This window comes from Perissodus microlepis, chromosome 8 (genome assembly GCF_051167445.1).
Source record: "Perissodus microlepis isolate ML-2025 ecotype Zambia chromosome 8, ASM5116744v1, whole genome shotgun sequence".
Taxonomy (NCBI): domain Eukaryota; kingdom Metazoa; phylum Chordata; class Actinopteri; order Cichliformes; family Cichlidae; genus Perissodus; species Perissodus microlepis.
In genome coordinates this window covers 12,117,704-12,141,695 of record NC_140468.1, presented here as the reverse complement: position 1 = coordinate 12,141,695, position 23,992 = coordinate 12,117,704, and the positions used below count along the sequence as shown (strand labels likewise).

General features: G+C 39.0%; 2 protein-coding genes across 6 annotated transcripts in view; both read right to left on the bottom strand.

Annotated features, from left to right (window-relative positions):
- Window positions 1-11,744, bottom strand: part of LOC146381489 (disks large homolog 5-like) — a 30,701-nt gene extending 18,957 nt beyond the window's left edge. For 2 of the 5 annotated variants that reach the window (XM_084937549.1, XM_084937551.1), the window contains exons 1-5: window positions 11,018-11,744; window positions 5,288-5,356; window positions 4,547-4,715; window positions 4,059-4,202; window positions 1,310-1,493 (exon numbers count right to left, since the gene is read on the bottom strand). In XM_084937549.1, the coding sequence (XP_084793675.1) occupies window positions 1,310-1,493; window positions 4,059-4,202; window positions 4,547-4,715; window positions 5,288-5,356; window positions 11,018-11,315 (864 nt within the window). In that variant the 5' untranslated portion in view covers window positions 11,316-11,744. Of the gene's footprint in view, window positions 1-1,309; window positions 1,494-4,058; window positions 4,203-4,546; window positions 4,716-5,287; window positions 5,357-10,424; window positions 10,959-11,017 lie in introns of those variants that run through there. The other 3 variants (XM_084937550.1, XM_084937552.1, XM_084937553.1) reach the window with 3 other exon arrangements.
- Window positions 11,745-15,861: 4,117 nt separating this feature from the next.
- On the bottom strand, window positions 15,862-23,690 carry LOC146381488 (annexin A4-like). Its single transcript, XM_084937545.1, has 15 exons — window positions 23,560-23,690; window positions 21,466-21,853; window positions 21,350-21,387; window positions 21,030-21,173; window positions 20,797-20,884; window positions 20,575-20,669; window positions 20,379-20,492; window positions 20,123-20,213; window positions 19,805-19,884; window positions 19,623-19,679; window positions 19,444-19,537; window positions 19,219-19,314; window positions 17,334-17,392; window positions 17,108-17,230; window positions 15,862-17,020 (listed from the first exon to the last, which is right to left on the bottom strand). Exons 2-15 carry the CDS (start codon window positions 21,842-21,844, stop codon window positions 16,961-16,963), a joined length of 1,518 nt encoding a protein of 505 aa, XP_084793671.1. The 5' UTR covers window positions 21,845-21,853; window positions 23,560-23,690; the 3' UTR covers window positions 15,862-16,960.
- Window positions 23,691-23,992: the final 302 nt, after the last annotated feature.

Genomic DNA, 23,992 nt, shown 5'->3' with positions numbered 1-23,992 from the left:
AGATAAGAGCTGATGCAGTCACTTGGAAAAAGTTACCCGGAGTACTTTTCAACTCTGTAGATGCTGAAATGTTGTGCTGTTTGATATAAATCTAAAGTGAAGTGCCTAAATCATTTAATTACCCGTTTCAGTGGAGATTAAACAAAATGTTACTTTAAACTGTGTTGAAATATCACTTGAACAGTAGTGAACCAGATGATAACTTGTATCTAGCTTCTGTCTAGCTTCTTAACATACTATAGGGCAGTCTGCTTCTGATGCAAGCAGCAACTGGGGTATACTACATGCTTTTAACATGAATGGATAAGCTTAACTACCATTAAAAATGTATTGCCATTCAATTTTACTAGTTCTGGCTGTGGGAACTGTACAGGAAGCAATCGCAGGAGACTGTGGTCGAAACAGTGATTAATCTTACCACAGTTTCACCAATTAGCAACCACAGCTAAAAGATGAAGACGCTCAAATGTACAATAAGTACAGTCGACCTGACAGACAGAATTGCTGTCAAATCAGCTGAATAAACATTTTGACTTGCTACCAGCAAGTTAATTAAGTTAATTTAGTTAATTAAGCACTGATGAGATGCAATGGACTCAGTCTGGCTTCATGTTTACAAATATTTTGTTTGTAACGTTTAAATTACTATTGAATCCAATCCAAATCATGAACAGAGTGCCAAAAACGGACAAACCAGGACACATTTAGACATTAAAAATTATAGTATGTAACTGGAATCTAACAACTGTACAATAAATGTCTTCTCTGGGCTGGCATCACTTAAAACTAATTTGACTCCTAATTTGACTGAGGCTGAACAGTAGTTTATGCAATGATGACATGACTTCTAGAGACAATGGGGAACGTATCCTTGCTATCAACTGGCCCTGTTATACATATTCTCCATGGTTATATAAGGCATTGCTAACATTTAATGATATGGTCTTGTGACTGCAGTCACGGTGAATGTCAGACTGAGTAATGGTGAGAGACTCAGGTCAAGTCATTTTTGTAATCTGAAAGAATGTTTTGATGGATGGAGACATGGAGAGGACAGAGCTTGTCTGACCCCATTTGTCTGAACAACACTGTCCTTTTGGACATAATGGTCACCGAGACAAGAGCAAATTAATGTCCATCTCAAATGTCAAGATCCAACTGATTTTATGTCAGCGGCCAACAAGAGATGGAAAGGGGTGTCTGCAAGTGTCTAGATAGTATATAGCCATTTATGTTTTTGTGTCTGTATGTTGTTTGTGTCCCATTTTTAAGCATGAATGGTGACAGAACTGAAAAATTACACAGGCACCTGCTGGTGTAGCATCTTCATATCAGCTACTTCCCTCTGATCGTCATCATGCAGCCTCCTGAGCTCCTCGCAGGCCTGTTTCACATGGTTGTGCTCCCTGACCAGCTGGATGTTGTCCTGTCTCAGCACCTCGAGCTCCTCTTTCAGCTGGGTGTGCTCGCTCACCAGACGGCTGTGCAGTGTACTGTGGAGATAGCAGAATGGGTACAATCAAACCATGGGTGCTGCCAGTGATTTTTAAAATCAGCATTTACAGCACTGAATATATATCTCCATCTACTGTGTCTCTGGCAACATATTCAGCTAGTAAATCATAAATCAAAAAATATATAAAATATTTGGCTTGACTTGTACAACTCCCCAGAACCCTGTAAATGTCTTCAACCCATCATACTGAGAGATAATATCTGAGCATTTGTTTATTCATTAGATATAGTCTAATAAGACAAAACACACACACACACACACACACACACACACACACACACACACACAGTGTAGGATGAAGAAAGTAAGTTAATACTTGAATTTAGTAGCTAAAAGCAGCTTCTTAAAAACATCTGAAATGTTTGCTGTAGCCGGTTATGAAACCTGCACAAGATGAAGAAACATTTTTAACCAGTCTCCATATACAAGCATTTCAGCTTAAAACTTCAGGGACGCCTTAACTAAAGAGCCCTCTTTCAGTCATGTCACTGCAGCTCTGCTGAGTTGTGGTCAGGACTCTAACTTGGCCACTGGGACATGATTTACTGTTGTTGTTGATTTGCTTTAGGCCATTGTTTTGCTGAATCACCGAAACTCTTACAAACTTCAGGTCATAAACTGAGAGCTGACATTCTCCTGGAACAATTTCTCAGTGCAGTTTCAAAGTAAACTGCATAAATTAATGATTGCAAGGTATATTAGCCCTGAAGCAGAACAGCAGTCCCAAACTATGACGCTTCTTCTGCCATGCCTTACTGCTGGTCTACAGATTATTCTCACAGAAGTAAGCACTATCTTTTCAAACTTAAGATTCTTTTGTTTTTTAGGATTCTTTTTTAAAAAAATATTTTATTAGTCAAGAGCAATTTAGTCTCCTTTTTGGCCTTCTTCCATTGATACATCATGTTGATGAGATTTCTGTGGGTGCTTTCCACTTCCTCTTGTGTTGTTTGCCCTCTTCTTTCAGGATTTCATTACATATTGTTCTGCTGGTGTCATCTTTCCAACACAATCACGTCAGTCTTATCTCCTTAACTGGAACACCCAACTCGAAGCAGGTTTTGAAGTAGCCAGCACAACAGTTTGCATACTTTTTCCAGCTCGCTCTATGAGTATGATTAGAACTGGTATATTAGTTTAGTCAGATTGTGTTTAATTGTAAAGGCTTCACAAATCTTTTGTTGCAACTGGAAATGATTAACTGCTGCAGTTTGCGGTCAAACTAATCATTTCAGAACTACCTAAAAATTAAATTACACAAGGTGCACAAAGTACCCTGTGTTGACATAATTTCACATTCACAAACTGTTTTTTGTGTGTTAACTTTCACAGATGGCTTTACTGTGTTCTACCTACAGTCAATTAAGAATCACTAATTAACCTAATCCTGTTCTTGTACTGTGGGAGGAAGCCGGAGTACCCGGAGAGAACCCATGCAAACATGGGAGAACATGCCCTTCAGACAGGAGGTGGAACTCAAACTCAAGACCTTCTTGCTGAGAGCCAACAGTGCTAACCATCACACCAACGTGCTGTCACTAAAAACAATTAATTAATTCCTTTAAAGCCACAGGGCTGTTGTGGTCTTCCTGTCACTATATTAACATTAATAGAAAGAAAAAACAAAAAAACAAAAAAAACAAAACACCTCTTATGTAATAAAGCTTTAACTTTTTTTTTTTTAATTTTTCTAAAACATGAATCACTAATAGGACTAATTAAAATTCTTCAGAATTACTAAGGGTTAATGGTTAAGTGTTTAGCAACTTACTAATTTAAGTACAATATATAACTGCTAGACATGAATGTGATTTTCCATTGACAAAACATGCTGCTTAGAGTGAATGGTTGAGTACAGAGGCAGAGAGGACATTGATAAATAAAGACTCTCTCTGATGTGCAAACAGGACGCAAAAGTACAGGCTTAAACACGGACATAATCCTTCATCTGTCTGTTTGCATTGGGGGCCAGATGTTGGTTCCCTACACTTCAGAGGCTGTATGGCATCATTAAAAATCATACAAATGGACTAGCCTTCCCTTCATGTCAACTCAGTACAGCTTATTTCACTAGACACCAAATGCTCCGTTCGCAGCATTATCCTCATGACAAAGATGCTGTGCTGCATACACAGGATTCACATACTGATTACAGAGCATGCTTATGGTGAACTCTTTACAAAAGATCTTATAGAGCATATTTTAGTCTCTTCCCTCAACCTTTGGCCAGAAATGTATGATTTGCCCTGCTACTAAATAATACAAATAGTTTCCCCCCCCCTCAAACAATCCCAAAGATTAAATCAAATTGAAGAAGACCTGTTAGGATTTTTATAGCTTAACTGAGATTTTGAACTGATATAAAGGCTTCATCCCTATCACTCTTGCAAAAATAAAATCTGTTCTACGCAATCTGCTGTGAATATGTGAGGAAGAACAGAATACTGGCTAAAAATGCTGCAGGCTGAGCTTGAATGCATACAGCACAAATGCACCGGCTGTTAAAAAATTTACAAAGTCCCCTAGTAGGCTTTCCACTTACTGGTAGAAGTCTGCTTTCTTCACAGCCTCCTCGCACCTCTTCAGGGTGGTGCTATGCTGGTTCTGCAGGGACTGTAGGTCTGCCATTGCCTTCATACACTGCAGCTTCAGACGCTCATAGTCATGACCTGCTTTTGCATTCGGTCTATTTCACAGAGCAGGAAACAGGGAAACACACTTGCATCAAAAACCAAGTTCTGAGATGCCACATGGGACAATGTGAGAGCCATAAGTGAGATAAACATGCAAACTTTGTACTTTTGGGAGCGTAAGGAAAGAGAGAAAGTTCAACTGTATCCTCACATCTTATGCTCAACTCTAAAACAAAACAAGCACAACGTCAAATAGCTCTTGCTTTTTTTGGCAGGGCTTTTAAATGCTCAAGAATGCAAAATACCTCTATCTAAAGAGTGCAGGTAGAAACAAGATTGCTCTGCTTTTCTGCAAATGTGTTGGAAAACAGGCTGTAGAATGAGACTAAAACACTACCTGCAGTCATCAAAGGTGGTTCCAGGTGAAGAGAGGGCGAGACGTTTGCGTAGCGCATCCCTTTCACGTGTCACCTGTCTCAACTCTAACAGAATGGTCTCCATTTTCTCATTCACTTGGTGGCTGTCCATGTGGGCAGGTGGAGGGGAGGACGCTTGAGCAGGAGTACCTGTGTGAGTCAGCATGTCACTGGTGGCTTGTGCCGATCGCAAAGTTCAAATGATGCGAGTGACGGGGTTCAGTGCAGTTTTATTTATGTCAGCTAGCGCGTATAGCTATATTTCAGTAAAAATGTAGTCTATGTTCATCTGAGCTGCAAACTTGGCTAAAGAAATAAATTACAAACATACAAGTTCATGATTATGTTATGGGTAAAGAGCTTGACCATTATTTTATTTAATCTATATAATCGTTTAGCCAAAGTCACTTAAATATTGTCTGTCATCACTGATCTACTCATTCAGTTTTGAATATACCACAGAAATAAACATAGTGAAAAAGACTGGTTCAGCTTCAACAGCACAGACCAATCCTCTCTTCTAGAGTAGAAACAGATCTCGTGTGTGTATTTTTAAATCCTTGTCACATCTGTGTAATCACTTGCATGTGCTTAGAGTCTAAACAATTAGAAGCCGGCTGGTTCCTCAGAACAACTGTTTTTTTCTCCCCCCCTTTTCCAAAGAAGATTTTTTGGACCCATCTTTACCTTAAATCGTTAGTCATCATGAGTACCACACTCACCTAAGCTGCTGAGAGAGCTGCTGCTTTCCGAGTCCGATGGCATGGTGGACAAGACGCTGTAAGTGGACCCTGCAGCATGAACAGAAACATTAAAGTCAGGTCTAAGCGTACTCGACCGTGTCTGCTTTATGGTCAGATGATCATCTCCAGCATTGTATGGTACATCAAGGCAGTGCAGCTTGGGTTACATTCGGGAGCCTTTACTGAAAAAAGCCAGCTGGAGGAATAATAAGGTGGGACTTTCCCCAACTTGGGATGACGGGCCTGTGGGCTGACAGAGTGTAGCTAATTACCAGTTGGGCAGGGAGCTTGAATACATACTAGCCAGGGCCCCAAAGAGGCTGCAGCCTTAGAGCTTCTCCTTTTATCTCCTCTGACAACATCACACAGTCCCCCCCTTGTGAAAGGCCCTCTTTTATAGCTTACAGTGATTCATAATTAACGTTACAGAAAGGAAGCTTTATGTACACCACTGAACAATATGAAGAAGATGATGTTATTTCATACACCAATGTAAAAGTAATTCTTCAGTAGATTTTAAAAGAGAAAAGTATTTAAAAAGAGAAATAACTGATGCAATCTGTGTGTGTCATGATCTACCAGAGTGTGCAGTTTTCACAACAGATTCAGAAGAAACAATTAGCTTTTTACAACAACAGAGAAACAAATGGTTACACAAATGGTCAAGTCAATTAGAAATGTTGTCATTAAGTTACTATCTGGTCTGTCACTTTTTCTAAGAAAACAAGCAAAAACAAAAGATGTACCAATATATTGACTGTGTTGACTGCCTTCAGTATATTGCCAAATAAGGTGCCATTTATCAGTGGGAGTGGCCAATATTTATCTGCTACAGTACATCATGTTTTCACTACCAACAGTTCTAAAGCAGTGAGATGAAGAACTGGTACACTTTTAAAAATGAAAACATTTTAATTCTTCCCAGAAGTGGACTTCTCAGCAAATTCAGCCCAAAGTCAGAGCGTGCAATGCTGAGCTACATCTCCGACTCTACAGGCCTCAGTTAGCATGTTAAATGCTCAAGTTTATGACAGTATATTTGGATAAAGATGGAAAAACTATGGTAATAGGGATCTGTATTAAAATGCAAACCTATGAAAATCAGCCAATAAATATTAATCTTTAGCTAGAAATTGTCATATCCCTCACAAAGCACACATTGATAAAATATCAGAGGGCATTGACTGTATAAATTACAGTAAAAGTAGAACAAGGAATTGTTTAGCAATAGGTTTTTTCCATTGACTATATTTTGTTAATCAAGTTGTTTCAAACGTGGTTATTTATCCTCTACAAGAAGGATTAGAATTTTATTGATGCCTGACTGCACACTGCTTGATCAAACAGCCAGCAGTGCACCTTTCCTGAGATCTTACTGCGCTGCTGTGGAGTGACCAGCTTATAGTTCAGTTACATCAGCAGCTTCCACTCCTGATGTAAAGTCTAGTGTAGACTTAGAGCATGACAAACGATTCTATTTACCCACGTCCCATTACTCTAAATCAACCCCTGACTGGCCGTGTTCCCACTAACTAAATGAGTTGAGACTATGAGGAGCCCAGCTAACATGGCTCAACCCTCTATTTCCCACTGAAGGACAAAAAAAGAAAGAAAGAAAAAGGAGAGACCGATCTCTCTTTGAGCTCTCTTTGTTCTCACTCTAGCTTAAGTTCCCCATGACTCTGAGCAGAGAGTGCCTCAATAGGCAAGGTGCACAATGTCATAACTCACTTACTTTTCTGCTCCGTGGAAGTCATGTGACCTGAGGTCTGACCCTGACCACTTAAGCATTTCATTTAGGTTGATCTCGTAGTTACGGTCACAGCCACTTGATCATCTGTACACAATTTTATGGTATAAGAAGACCACTTCTCAAGAACAAATGGAAAGTGGGAAGACTGTCTTTAGTAGGAGTTTACTCTCAACTTGAACATTTCTTTTAAACGTGAGAACAGGTGCTCCAACATAAAGTGCTGATCTTAAATCACATCTGGTACTATGTGCCACTAACAATAAATGAAAGATATTCTGAATGCTACCCCTTTCCATTAAAGAAAATTATGCATTTTTCTACTTGCATCTTAAAGCTCTAACTTAAATATTGTATATAATGAGTAATTAATAGACAAAAGGGGGAAGATTACTTTCTAAGCAATAGATCAGAGTGTTGTCCATCAACATTGAATTTCAGAAAACCATAAAATACAGCTTTTAATGAGTGATATAATTCAGGCCCTTTTTTGTCAACAGAAGGGTTAAGTTGGGCTTACTTATTTACTCCAGTATCATAGCACAGTCATGGTACAGTCTTAAAATATAGCACTAAAAGCACAGGTTTTAATGTTGTAGTCACTCTGCTTTGTTCAATATCCCAGTAAGCCCACCAAGTCTTTGACCTCATTTTAAAATGTTACCAGTAAACAAATGAGAAAAAAAATTTGTGTAATGGTCATCATCTTACCAAAGCCAACAACACATCCTTAAACAATACAAAATATATTAATTAAGTAAAAATTAGACTTTTTATCTAAATTCCCTTCATATCAGTGGAGTTTTCTCATAACTAAATTGTTCACACTCTATGCTAAAATAAACTCAGACATTAAACTTTCACCATGAAAACTCAGAGCTCCTCTGCATACATGAACACAGATTATTATCACTCTGTCCAAACAACATTTCAGTTGATTTAATACTTTGTAAACAAACTTTTAACTGGACAAATAAACCAAATAGCATTCAACTTAAAAAAAAAAAAAAAAATTTCTGTCAGTAGTAAAGCAACAGCAGAAATTTTACTTGATCCCACTTAACCTCATCTCTGGAGATACATGTGAAAGACTTGGAAAGAAATTATTTGAAATACCACAATATGCACTTATGATGGTACTGCAACAATGACATATGTCCCTGTGGAGAAGCTATTCAAATTAAAGTAGAAGTCTGCTATGTGAGATAGATGTTAGAAGACTGAAAAGCATGCCGAACACAGACATCAGTTTTCTTCTACAGTCTACTTCTATAAATAAGTACACTCTGATATGTACTGTGGTATAAAGTTAATGAGTCACCGATTCTGCAATAACTACCCTCTGTGTCAACAGTTCAAAACCACTGGAGACAACTAGATTCTCTTCTTTCCGCCTAATAAAATCTAGAACGAAACCAAGAAATCGAGCTACCTAACACTCGTTAATCGCTAACTGCAAAACACCTGCTCTTGTTTTGCAGTGACAAAGCAAAACTTCCCATGATACACACCCTTATAATGTGCAGCCATTGTGTTATTCTTCCTTAAGAAACGATGAGAACAATCTAAACAGAAAGGTCTCCGCTGACAAGCCTTAGAGCTATAGTTATGTGAATCTACAAAGTATCTTTATTTAAAAAAAGCAAAACAAATAAAAACAAACAAACAACTAAGCCCTCGGCAATACACACCCTGTTCGGTACTATAGGCATCATATTTACATCATGTGGAACTTTTTGTAGGTCAGTAATAAAAGGATATATTTAGCATTCATGTTATAAGCATTTGAACAGGCAGGGTTTACCAACATCTGGCTCTCATATTTTTTTGGGGTGACTTGTCAATTACTGCGTCTGGCTCCTGATGGTGCATATTATGTAAAAACATAGGTTGCTTTTCTCTGGAAAGGCCCGTCTTTTGGCCACACAGTGGAGGAACCTGTCTGCCCAGTAGCAGAAGACAGCTCAGCCCATTTGTGTTCTGTGTGACTACCAACGGGGATTTGCACACTACTATGACTAGCCCAGAACATGCTCATGTACAAAGCTCTTTGGAACTAGAGAGCCTATCAGTACTCAGTTCTAGACCCACTGCACAATTGTGAAATGCAGCGCAAAAATGAGAAGGCTCAGAAAAACTAACAGAAGTCTCCAGCTTGCCTTCTCTTATGAATTATGCCAAAAATAATGCATAATTAACACCTGGTAGCTAACTGAGTATGACACGATAGCAAACAAGAAAGCAACTGGATGGATGTTCCTTTTTTTTGTTTGTTTGTTTTTCAAATGTCAAAGTGCAACAGAAGTGCTGAGTAAGGGCCATATGTCAGAGTGCATGCATTATGCTATTGCATAAGATGTCAGGTGAAGTCCAGAGAATACATCATTACTGTTTCAGCATACAAAGAATGCAATAAGAGATTTATGATTAACACAAAAAATAGAGAGTATATCTATAGTTTATGGATTTATCTGTGCATAAAATCACATGCATGTATTTATCACTTAGTTAGAAAAAGGGTGATTATCCACATAGAAAACAGAACTATTACAAAGTTATTATAAACTAATCTGTGATTTGTGCCATTATGAGACCATATTATCTCAGAGGCTTATCCTTATTTCAAGATATATTTAGTAACCATTAGATAAACTTAAGGGTTAAATAATAAGGGTCGAAGGTGGAACCCCCGATACCTTGGAACATTGAATGTTGTGTAAGATGCAGTTTTAGTTCACCTCTTAAGACAAGCCAACAGTCCATATATTAATGAATCCCGAGCAGGCAGGATGAATATTCTCTAAAAAGTGTATCTGACCACTGATAAATAAAAGAGTTTTGAGATCCTGTGTTTCTGGTAAGGCTTAAAAGTTACTCTATCATCCAGCTAATTCAGATTTGGAAGGACAACTGCATCTGAATTAGGTTGAGATATTTAAGAATATCAAGACAGTGCATCCCAAATCCAATGTTGCAGTATCTTGCAACATCTGGTGTTATACGTGTATCAAATCCAAAAATTTATCACTTAAAAGTCCCAATCCATCCATAATGTTTAAATAAACCTGCCACTAAACCAGATGAACTGAATCAATCAGAAACTCCTTGCCAGGGGTCATACTTCTGAAATAATTTCAGTTCCACAAGCACTATACAGTATCGTGTTAGTAGTAAAACTATACTATACTGACAAATCCACAGAGAAACTAATTTTCTGTACATCTGCTGTGGAGTATTACAGTAGGTGGACAAAAGCAATTTGAATCCATTCACAAGTTTATAATAAAACAATAGTTTGCTGAATCCCTTTAAGTTGCAACATTGTAAAGACAGTACAATTAGTTATTTAAAATGTAATTTACTTACTGGTGCTGACATAATCTTAACTGTAGTTCGTTTCACACCAAAAACAAATCAAACTGATGCCCTTTATTCTCCAGTTTATAGCCCCCTCGAGTAATTCATTGCACAGTGCGCACTAAAACGCATTTGATTCATCTCTCATTCGTTTGACTATGACAGTGGGTTATTGATTCCCACACACAGTCAGTCCCTCCCTACATTGATTGAGTCTTTTTAGGTCCATTAAATGCTTTCACAAAAAAGCTAGCAGGCTGTACTTTTGGTGACATGCTAAATGAAACAAGCACAGTAGTGAGAGTGTAAATAGGCATCAGGTCACATGATTGTGCACTGCAGCTCTGTCTGCCCAAAGGAAAAGTCATGCCCTTCATCAAATTGTCATATGGTCAATAGCACTAATGTTTGTTAGATAATGCTCAGGAGAGGATCGAAAACAGGTTGGATCATAAGCAATATCAAAAAGCAAGGGCCCCAAACACACCGTTTCACTGTATTTTAGATAAAGCCCTAACTTCTGACACGTCCCCCCTTCTTCATAAACACTACTCTTATAACAATTTAATTAGGAGGTCGTTAACACTTTCATTGTTTCTCACCACTCGTATGATCCACTGGTCCAATGCCATCCAGCAATAAAGATTGCAGGTGAGGGTGCGTTGTCTCCAGAGCAGTGCAAAACTCTGCGAAATGGTCCCCGTCTTTACTCATTAGTAGCTTCAGCAGAAGGTCCACTTTTTCCGAGTTGGAGGTGCAGTTGTGCTCCAGCTCGTAGCGCTCTGGCTGGCTTAGGGTCCCGCAGTGAGCCAACGCGTCCACAACTCTGTCCGCATCTGTTATTGACTCCACCAAGTTCTGGTAACATTTCTCCAACAACTCTTTGTGCTTGGGCTCCATCTCCTCTCCGCTTCGCTCCTCCGCTGTTTACCAGCTCGGGACAAACCCAGCCTTTTAATCTTTCTGGTAGTCAACTTAACTTCGGGCTACTGCCGTGACTCTGCGAAACTACCCCGCTCGACCCAGTCAGGACGGTTTTCAACCCGAATTGACGGATACACAAGAAGTAGCCATATTTGTTGCCCAAGGCTGTTGACTGCATGAAGATGACAACACATTTTCCCAACCGCCGCTCTCTATCCTTTTCGGAAAAATGACGCCTCTGCCTCTTTAAGCCCCGCTTTGCCTGCGCTACGGAAACAACCTCGGCGTCAAATCAAGTTCTTTAGTCATGTTGAAAAGTGTGGAAACTCTCCAGGAGCGCTCTCAGTCAGACTACAAACTCCGCCATGTCTCACCGTTCGAGCAGCTGTAACCCTGTGCCAATCATATTTCCGTGCAATGGACATTTAAGGTAAACGTGGGCGGGGCTTTTTTTTTAGACGCACCTGGCTTCCCGTCGCTATAATTACCGCTGTAATTATTACCACAACTTATGTAATACTGGTTCTGCGCTCTCTGTGTGAGTTAGTTATGTGGAAGGTATTCAACAATGCCAATAAAAACACACAAAAACAATACTGACAGGCTTGTTTGCACTCACAAGTATTTTTTATTTTTTATTTTTAGCTGAGGACGATTTAATTTTCATTATTATGCCCAGTTTTTGAAAGTTTACACACCCCTCCCAAAAAGCTAAAATGATGCAAATTATATGAACCCCACATTTAATTGCAAAATAAGTGTAATAATATAACGTATTAGGTTTAAGCTTTTACTTTTTGGGGCCAAAATCTTTCGAGAGTGTTGGATTTTTACTCCTGTGTTGCATCATTTCTTGTTAAGAAAGAAAGTGTTTGAAAACTCTTGCTTTATTTTAAAGAAAAAAACGCGTTGTACTTCCCTTGTTGTATAACTAGTTTCCCAGTGTGCCAAATATGTTCAGTGTTTGTTGGAATACTAGCAGACTGGTGTAGACTTTAACTGCTGATCATGCTTCTGTAGTACATGCACAGTGTAGTGGAATAACCAAGGTCTTCCCTGAAAAAGACCACAGTGCCAGTAGGGCAGCAAAACCTGCACAGATTTGCAGGTAACTCATATCATGTGCACTAATGCACACCCATACCATGGAAGATGTTGGCTTTTGTATTGCTACAAATCTTTGTATTGGTCACTCCTTTACATCTTATCCATAATATTTAAAAATGTAAAGAATTAAAAATCTAGTTTAGATATTTTTTCTTGGTGGACGTACTGAAGAACTACGTTTACTAAGAATGAGAAGTATTTCTGAATCAGTGACGTGCTTTCAGTCTGTTTTGAATACAGCGCTGTTCAAGGGTCATTCATTGTTGGCTTTTGACCTTTTTTGTAGCTCATTATGTACCGGAGACTTCCTGAATTACTTCCCCTAGTGTTTTCTGATGTGATTGATGATATTGGAGACCTCATAGTTAAATTAAGAAGTCACCTTTATAGTCTACACAGTTGCAATATCAGGCATTTAGCTTAATTTTCTGCTATATAGAGATCTATATAGCAGTGATTATATGACAAAGTGTTACTATTAAATTATTAGCTGAGCGCTGGGTAAGTATTTATTCTTTTCCAGCTTTAGGTGAACCATTTCCTCATCCACCCAGTGGTTTCATAAAGTGTTGTATTTCAAGTATAGAAACAACAGAATCAACCTTAAACATTTCCAGAGTGTAAATGTATTAAGTGAAGTATATAAACTGTTTAAAACCTTGGTTGGGAAGCTTTGATGACTCTTTCAGCATCCTTTACAAAAGATAACATGAGGTTCTCAGTGTCTAATGAAATTTGTCTTCATAGGTGACAAAAAGTCAGAGATATTTCTGTGACTGGTGGTTCCTTAACCCTCTTGTGCAGCAAGAAGAATATGAAGGGTGATAAAATAAAAATCATATATATTCTGTTGAACAAGATCATTTTTCACTTCTCAGTTCGAGTGAAATAGTGTTTCTGGCCTACAAATGTACTTTTGGTGAAACAGTCTTTGTTTTAACTGATCACAGGTCATCTCTACAGTAAAGCCTACTGACGAAAGGTTGTGCACTGCTCTAAAATCACAAAATTACTAGATGATCTTCTCCTCCGAATTTTCTTATTATTATTTATTCTAATGATAATTACTAACTGGCTGAAGGTTTTAATTAAAAAAAATAACTATATGCCAGTACACACATTGCATTAGATACGGTGGATGACACTTATTATGACTTTGTTGTACATTTTATAAGAGTTTATCATATGTTTATACTATCACATCAAGTCATATCATGTAATACAGTGATTCACTCTCCAAAACACAGCTAATGATTAGGTAGCAATTTTATGGATGCAAATTCAAACACATTTAACACTTAAGCAGTTTTAAATGTAAATATTACTAGATTACAAATCGGACATTGCTTGACTTCTTCTTAAAACCCAGTCTGCTCAGAAAATCCCACACATACATTGTGGGCATCTGAATAGGCTATTATTTGATTACAAGGGAAATCTAGCAGCTCTTATTTCATGATTTGATCTCTCTTTTTTGTGAGGAGATTATACCTCCAGATTGTAGTTGCCTGTTTCTCATCTGGATTGTCCCCTGACACAACTGCCCCGCTCTGCAAGCTTTATTCTGCTCCACATAATCCATCAGGTCTCAAAGGAGGGAGACGTCACAAAAAGATAAAATCCTTACGAAAACGAAATTGTTTAGAATCAGACAGCAATATTAAATGTAAGATTATATGTCTATATCTATATGTGTTCACAGCTAAACTGGAGATGTGTGGAAATCTACTTAAAGTTTGTTTATGATCATTGCTAGTACTTTTTAACATAGAGCTAGAGCGTATTCCCTTTATGAGGATTTTCACTCTTAGCTAGAGCTTGCTAAAGCTTAACGTGGTACACAGTGTGCCTATACATTTCCCCTCTTAAATTTGAAACAGCTTTAACAATTATGTAACAACTGCACTAATTTCTTTGCCCTGCAGGGAAATCTATTCACTGCTTACAGAGAAAACAAGTTGCAATGTTTAGGAATTATGTAAATTCCTAAAAGCATCAAACAGATTCAAAACACTGAAATCTTGCATTTGCTTTTAATATTAAGTGGGAGCAATTTATAGAGTTCTACACTGTCTTCTGGTATATTGCTTCTCCTGACACACAAATAAAAGCATACGGTTGGACAGGATTTATTTTCTCACTCTGTCAAAAATCAGAGGAAGAGCCTCAAGCCCCACAGGCTGCCACTCTGCATGCTGGATAGTGATATCTGCTGCTACATCTCATTATGTGTTGTTCATCTAATCCTCGGGTTTGTAATTTGCTTATATGCACTCATGAAGTTTAAAGCAGGATTAGGTCCCTGGCAACCAAATGTCACTTAGCTGCACAATCCTCACTGGATGACTGGAGAAAATCCACTGCAAATAAAAAAAAAATTGCTCAATACTTACTCATACTGATTGTTTATATGATAGTATTAAAAGGCTGGTGATGAACTGCAGATTTACTGCGTCTGAAATAAACCTTTATTGAGACCTTTGTTTTGTGATATTACAAGTTTTAAGAGAAGATCTTAAAATTTCATTACAAGTAATATAAGAAAAAAAGCCCCAGGCTAAGGCCTAGTTCAGGCTGCTCTTCACAGCTATTGCACCTTCCACTTGGCCCAGTGACGTGGACAGACGTCTTTGTGTCCCAAGCTCCATAAAGAGTGCATCATCCACTATGCCATCACATCTACAAGTTAATAATTAAAGCACTTTGTCTAGAAATCAGGATCACGGAAGTGTTCTGTCCTCCTCTTAAAGTAAAAGCGAGCCAAATGGAAGCCCTCCTCTCTCCCCCGTGTGATTTCACTTTGACCTATATCTTTCACGAGATATCAGTGCAAAATCTTAGCTAGAGAGAAAATACACAAATGCCAACATCAAATATTTATCATTCTTTGTCCTCAGGCTGGTGGACTGTTTTCATTTCGGGTGTATATGAAAAGTTAGAAAGTGTACAAGAAGCAAGGTTCGCAAAGAAGCCATTTGTCTCACGAACACATCCCCTCTGAGGCTGCACTTCGAGGCCACTGAACACAACAGAAAGACAACTTTAGGACACCCGTGTCTCCAATATGGACACTATTTATAGCCTTGAGAAAAGCTCTATGAAGCTCCGCTCCATATCACTTGAGCTTCAAAGCACACCTGAATGAATTTCTCTCCCCTTCTCAGATTATAAAGCAAACACGCACGCACAAACAGAACTTATGTAAGCCACATTATTCACACCTTTTGACAAGAGGCTGCCGCTCATGATGCTCAGAGGTGGAGGGGGCTTACCCACTCGCTGTAATACAGACCTAGGTGGTGCAAATGAGACTCTCTTTGACATGCAAATCGCTCATTGTGCATCTGCTTAGAGCACAAAATCCACACGCAGTCATTTTTCATGCAAAACACACAATCCCATTTCACAAAGAAAATGTGCCAAAATTTTTTTTATTGAAATCAAAGGTGGTTGTTTTTCCTTTTTTTTTCTTAAGGCATCCACTGAATTTTGACAATTATTATGTTACAAAGCAAAGTAGTTAGTGCAGGAAATACTCAGCAAAAGTTAGTTCAGACAGATCAATTCTACAGAGTTGAGATAGTTTGTGTGAACTAAGAGCCCTCTGCTGGCAGTAAAGCATACAAATCAGCAAAGGACACTGTTGAAAGACTAAACAAAATATTGAGAAACAGAATATGGATAACTTCCTGTAGCCATACAACTAAGATTATCGAATGTTTGCTAGACAAAACAAAAGAAAATAGTTGCGTAGGTCCACAGGCTTACTCGAACGGCACAATATGATCTGTCTTTAGGCTTTGGCGTTTCAGCACTGAGTGAAAGGCAAATAAATGTTGATTGGCAATAAGCTAATTTGCATAGACTTGGAAGCAAGAGTTAAATTTCAGTTAACTAAAACAAACACCCATTACAGAAGAGATGCAAATATTATTTCTTACATTCAGAGAATGATTGATTGATTGGGATATGATCATATGCATATACAATAATAACATACACCTTTGTAAGTAGGTACACACAGTTGCGATGCTTGGCAATACATTCACAAAGCGCTGCACTAAATATTTCTTTCTATATGGATTGCAAAAATTAGTCACATGGCACACTAGCTCTTTTTCAGATCTTACTTTCTTTTTACTTTGTGACGTTCTACTGTTACCCCAAAATAGGTTTCCTACAAACTAAAGTACATTTTAAATATTATTGTGTAATATAGTCATTGCAGTAATTTAGTTAATTTCAGGCACACACACATTTTGTTGGCTACCACTCAACCTTTTGTGTAAAAAGGATAATATTAATGCACCTTTAAAATATGAATAAATGCAATACAGTAGCAAAAACTATGTAATTTAAGAGAATCAAAAATATATATGTTGATTTGATGTAATAATCAGAAAAATGGCACTAAATGCATGCATCAAACGGAATATAAGGTCATATAACATTGTTTCAGTGTGGATGTATATGATGTCCTTTTGAGACACGCTCCTTTGGAGTCTTGGTGCTTTTTAGTCACTACCTCCACACAGCTTCAACAGCAGCTTCTTGTAATCCCCAGAGGTATCACCCTGAGAAATCCAGAGAAAATGCATCACATAACAAGCACACGGTGATTAAGCTTTGATCGTCAAAACGACAAAAACAGTGGGACTTACTGAGATGTCAGTGTACAGTGATTTTCCGTAGGTCTTCAGATACTCCTGCCTGATGTCCAACATATCTACCTCGGAACGGGACACCATGACACGGATGAGGGTTCTGTCCTTTGTCCCTGCTCCCTGTGAGCACAATGTAATACCTCGTTTATGTCTTCTCCATTCTCTCTTCACAAAATCAGAGCACTAAACTAAGTATCCGAGGGATGACAGACAACAGATGTACCTTCATGGCCTTATTGAGCCTCTCTGCAAAGTAAGCGGGGGTGTTCTTGATGCACTTCACTAAAAAAAGTCAAATGAAAGATAAATAAAGGAGCAGAGGATGCTGTTGTACATATAAACCAACAAGACATAGCACGCTTAAAAAGAAAAGACCGTGAAAATTGAATGGATGGAACATGAGACACTTCTGTACATATTTAGTTTATATTGTGTCTGCCAATAAGGTTGTGTAACTGACCCAATTTGTGGTTTTACTACCTTGGTTATTTTTAATGAATGCAGAGCACAAACAACATGAGATCTACAGCATCTACAGGTCTACAGCAGCAGAAGACCATTCCTGTCAGCTAAGAACAGGAAACTAAGGCTACAGTTTGTGCAGGCTCACGTCTGAGTCTCGATTCTGCTGCAGTACTCAAATGGCAGGTTCTGAATTTAGGGTAAATAACATAAAAGTGTAGACCAATCGGGCCTTGCGTAAACGGTTCAGGCTGGTGAAGGCTTTGAAGGACGTTTTCTTGGCAGACTGTGGGCTCCACAGTACCAACCGAGCACTGTTTAAATGTTGCAATGTGTCAGGTCTGTCAAGTCTAACCTGGTGTAGATCCCTGACGTATACCTACCTAGAAATGAAAGTGCATGTTGTAGATGCTATATACATTTAACAAACTACGCTTTACTTCACTTGTGAGCTTGCTTGGCGAGCTCATGGTGCCAGTCAACACTTTCAACACTTATGATGAAAGTCGCCAGTGAATGAGGGTGTCGTATCCTCTTCCTCAGTTTAAGTCTTTACCTCATTTATATTTCTAGCTTTAATCTACAGCTGGAAATATTACTTAGGCTACGTTCACACTGCAGGCGAAAGCGCATCAAATCCGATTTTTCTGACTCTATGCGACCCATATCCGATCATGGTTTGACAGTGTGAACGGCACGAATCCGATATTTTCAAATCCGATCTGGGTCACTTTCATATGTGGTACTGAATCCGATACATATCCGATGTTTTAGAAAGCGACTGCTGTTTGAACGGTCATGTCGCATTAAATCCATCTTTTACGTCACTGACACAAGACAGACGCCAATTAGCAGCGCCGGAGAAGCGCCCGATAAGACATCGCGAACGCTTCCTGGCCAGTGTAGATGTCAGTGAAACTGCTGGGAAGACAACGTTGGAGAAACGTAAACATTTTATTTGTACTGCATAATCTGCAGATTCTGACAGAAATCTGCAACTATCCTTTGAAGCACCGCTCCTCTAAAACAGCAATAAGGATAATTATTAGGTTATCTACATTATTATGTAAATAACAAAATAACTTAAAGCAAAAATTGGGAAACGTAAAGTCCGAAGTCTTTATATTAAGGGCCATCAGTCAAACAATACTGTTTGCTCTGGGTGTGCAGAGCGCGTTGTGTGTGACATCTTCTTTTGCGCATGCGGGCCGCTTTGAGCGTTCACACTATAGCGCGTTTGCTGTCGCATTTTATTTGTAGTGTGAATGAGCAGACAAAAAAATCGGATTTGATCAAAAAATCGGAATTGAGCATTAAGACCTGCAGTGTGAACGTAGCCATAGTTGATTCTACAAAGCCCTCAAGAAGTATTTGCTGACATTTAACAGATTTAAAAATCAGTTTCTAACTTTAAAATGCCTCATAAAAACCAATGTGTAGTCTTCAGTCTATCTTGCCACCATTTGCTTTCAATCATGTATTTAGGTCAAACAGCTGCCTGTATTGCACCTGCATAGTATTTATAGGAAAGTCTTGCAGAACAACCTCAACCAGTGGCTTTAATATATACTTAAAGCTTTTGCATGTCTTTGGAAAGTCGCTTCAGTTTGGTCCGGGCTTGGAAAAAAGAGATCCAAAAAACGTACCCACAGCCACCATGCCAGACTCAAGATTGCCAGACATTTCCCCGCAGATGCTCTTCTCAATGTCCTTCCCGCACATATGCTGGTACTCCTGAAAGACTATTCAAAGACAAGATACACAAGCATGACAGTTACAATGTAATTCTTTAAAGGTTTAAAAGCATATGTGCTAAAGCGATTCTATTTATGACACTGAAAACAAAATAGTAAACTTCCTGAGCTACACACCTGCCCTAAGGTGAGGCTTGCTGCGAGCACACAGGATGGCATTAAACTGAGACTCATCAGTTCCCACCTTATTTTCTCCTGCTGCATACAGTTTCTGAGGAAAGAAGGAGAAGGATAATTATGGCTTGCATTTGCTTTCAGAGAGCATTGAGGACACGAAGCCATCTTTAAGCAAGTACCTGAGCATCCTGTTTGGCCAAAGAGATATCAACATTTGGCCTTTCATCACGATTTCCCTAGAGAGAATAGAAGAAAGTAGCATTGAGAGCACAAAAACATTGTGGCACAGTGCAGAAGTTAGGTCAGAACTTCCCTTTATGAGAAAGCTCTTTGTAAGTCCAGCAAAATGTGCTGATGCTACCTGACAGAGAGACACCAGGAGTCTGCGGAAGTGTCCAGACGTGTCGCTGCTAATAGAATCCTCCAGGCTCTTCCCGTACTCTGGAAGGAAGGAGGGGCTTTTTAGGAAAATATATTCATTTCCATAATATTTGCATAGGACATTTCAGACACTGACTTTTTCAGAATTCATTATTTACCTGTTGATCAAATAAGCCTGCTCAGCTTAAAGCAAAATATACCCTTATATTAATAATTTTTTTTTTAAAAAAACAGGTCTTAATAATGTCTTCCAACAAGAATTTGAATAAAAAGTAGAAAAGCCAACATTAAAACTCACCAGCTTTGTAGATTCTGACAATTTCCTGAATCTCTGAATTGGAGCGTGATGACAAAATCTCAATGAGACAAGCCTCATCAGTTCCTGCACCCTAAAACAATTACAGAAAAGCATAGCGAATGTGATCAACATAAATTTGTAGCCAGCCATTTCACATTCACTTATTTTCCTAATGCACGATGAGCGAGATATTGTGGTTTGGGCAGGAAAACCAAAACTGAAACCATTTACTGAAACAACCGCATGAGCTTCCAACCTTTATAGCCTCTCTGAGTTCAGATGCATCAAATTGTGCTGGAGTCTTCAGCATGGCAAGAACCAGATCTTCAAAGTTTCCAGTTAGCTCAGACTTCAGATCCTTGGTTAAATCCTAAGCAGAAAAACAGAAACATCTGACTGCAAAGTCAGCTAAGATAAAACTGTCACAAAAGCATTATTATTTATGAAAGTACCTTTCCATAAGTAGTTTTATAAGCTGCTATCAATGGAACCCTCTGCTTTTTTGAACGATTTCCCAGAAGTTCAATAATGGCATTTTCATCGGTGCCTGTCAAGATGTTATTTTGTTAGAATCAATTTATGATGTGTAAAAGGAGAAGGAGCAAATGAACTGCTAATGGGAAACAATATTATATCTGATGGGTTTAGCATACTCAAATGCAATTTTTACTGACCAAAACCCTTCATTGCCTTTCGAAGAACTTCAACATCCTTCAGTGGATCAGCCCCTGGAAAGTCTTTAATAGAACCCCTGTACCCTGTCTAAAAAGCATAAGAAATAATAAACACATATATAAATAAATTATACATATATCTGACATGATAAAATTCAACACAGTAACAAGTGTGTATGCTGTGGTAATTCTATTTGTGTTAAATACCACAGCATGCACCTGCCACATCTTACAGGTATGGCAGGGGCCTGAGGGTTGGAGGGACCCCCACTTCCATATCCAGGCATTGAAGGGTTAGTGGCAGGTGCTCCTGGGTAACCTGGCATGGGTTGGCCTGGGGAAGGGCCTCCTGGATATCCCTGCGGAGCTCCTCCTGGCTGCAAATGAAGGACAGCTAAGTACATGGTGACAAATGCATATTAAACAAATAAGGTTCAGATAGGAATGGTAAAGATAAGGAAACTTAAGCAAATGAGATTTAGCCTGAGCCAGTCCATATAGTATTAGCGAGCTGACACGTAAGAGGTGAAGAGTGAGATAAGAATTTACATACCGCTCCATAGCCACCTGGTGCTGCACCCCAGCCTCCACCTGAAAGAAAATATTGGCTTAAAGAAAGAATAGTACCTCACAAATGTAATCTGTCATGCCTTCTTCTCGGAGCCTCACCTGCTGGAGGCATGGATGGATAACCTCCTGCTCCAGGCTGAGCAGGGTATCCACCAGCTTGGGGAGGGAAGCCTCCAGCTGGAGCAGGGTAACCACCCCCCTGGGGTGGATAACCCCCTGCTGCTGGTGGGTAACCACCTGCCTGGGGTGGGTATCCGCCTGCCTGTGGGGGGAAGCCTCCTCCTGCAGGTGGATAGCCACCTGCTGCAGGGGGGTAGCCACCTGCTGCAGGAGGGTAGCCACCTGCTGCAGGAGGGTAGCCACCTGCTGCTGGTGGATAGCCACCTGCTTGGGGAGGATATGCCCCTGGTTGAGGCGGGTAGCCTCCCGCCTGTTGTGGGTATCCTCCAGACTGAGGAGGGTATCCTGGGTAGCTCATCTTCAAAACCTGGAGGTGAAATAAAGCTGGAGACTATCACTGTGTAAATATTTGTTTTTTATGTAAAACTTTTTCAGGGAATTTATGTTTTTGTCTAAAGAATGTTTACTGAATGGGCTCGTTAAATCTCATATAGAGCAGAAACAAAACAAACATTTTCCCCAAGACAATAGGAAATTGTTTAAATGTCTCTCACCACTTCCACTGATCCGTATCCCTGTCATATGATAATGACATTGCAATGTGTTCACTGTTTATGAAACTGTGCAACTTTTGCTTCCCCATTCTCAGAAAACACTATAATATAAACCCTCAATAATGCAAACAAGCAACAGTTGCCAAATCTTAATAAGTAATAATGTTATTTGGACAAAGCAGATTAGAAAAAAATTAGAAGTAAAGCGGGTCATCTGCTAAGTGAAAGGTGAGTGGTTTAATACCTGAATCTTATAGTCTGCATGTCAAAGAAATTCTAAACAGAACAAATTTTGTTCAGGGCAAAAGATAATGAACTGCTAAGCTATATGCAAAGCATGCTTTCTGTAACTTCAAAACTGTCATTGTGCATACCAGCAGGAAAATATTTTGGGTTTGTGTTTGTGAAGTGAAACTATCAAACAGTTTGAGTGTGAAGTTGAAGCAATGTCCATACAGTTTAAAAAGATGTCTAAAGATATGATTTTCATGAGTTAAAACGAAGACAAAAATGCTTGAATTTCAATGAATGTACCTATTTACTACGTTGTTATTCCTTATCTGTTCATATTTTGCAATGTGTCGATAAAAGACACAGCTCTTCCTTAAAAAGGAATGCATGTATTTTGCAAGAAAAATTGCGTAAACACAACTTAAAAAGTTAACGACAGCCAAACAAAAGACGATTTTTCGAAATTACTGATTTTAGTTTGAACAGAAAGACCGAGGGTGTGTTACAAATGAGTTCTTGGAAAACATTTGGTTGCTGACACTCCCTTGCTTTTCAGGTTTTATTTTCTCAGTATTTTGAAACAATGCCACGGGCAACAGAAAAAATACGTAAGCGGGAGGGAACTCACATAAATTCCTACAGTAATTAAAAACAACTAACTGTTGTATGTGTAGTACATGTTTCACACGGTGGCAGCTGAACTGACTTTGAACGTCGAAATGCTCTTTTAATGTCAAAAGCAGTAAAACCAAAGTCCTTACACTCAAGTCTGCGTGAGAGCATCACAGGCCTGCATTTTCTCAACTAACCAGCTATGATTTTACTGTTCAATAATAAACGCATAATAATAAAAACCTTGGCCCGTTCGTGATGGTAAGAAGCATTAAGTGATTTAACCGTGTGCCCTGACGCAGAAGAGCAGAAACGACCCAGCCGTCCGTCAACGTTACACAACAGTTTCAAACCGAGTTACTGCTTTAGCATGTAGCATCCGGCCTGGGCGACTGATAAAATATTTATTTTAATTCCTTACATACATTTTACAAGCGCTAGCGTGCCGCTGTGACGTCCCCAAAGCAGAAAGTTAATTGCTAGTTGCTATCTGGTAACGTCACCATTAAACGGCTGTTTGTTTGATCAGGCGAAGCTAAACGAAACAAAAATAAGTCAACAGCCAAAATGAGCCGCTACATTTCTGCAAGTTCATCGCTGTTGTTTATTGCAACGTAAAGAAATATTTGTTTTAAATATATTGCAGTGGAAAAAACTATAGATTAGAGTTACTTACTTGGCAGATGCGGGCGTCAGATCCAGGAAGAGGCAGGCAGAGACCAGCCTGAATGTGGGTGGGTCCTAGTTTCCGTGCTAGCAGTAATAACCTTTGCTTTGCTTGTTGTTACCGCTGGAGATAGAGACCACTGTTGAGTCAGAGGGCTGTGATGTGTCATTCTCTCCACACTGAGCACTGGAACATTGTTTGGCTTTAATTGATTAAAGTTGCTTCCATACAGGGACAAAAACCAAAAGATGATTTGTAACTTAATAACAAAACATTAAAATTGTTTTATAATGAATCTACCCCCCCAATGAAACCTGTGTATCTATGCAAACAGGGGTTTTCTGTGTATGCACTGCAAATGCCCCAAACTTCCACATCACACTTGTTTATTTACTTTTTAAATTTCTATTTTCATGTCTCTGGGCCACATGACCTCTTGTAT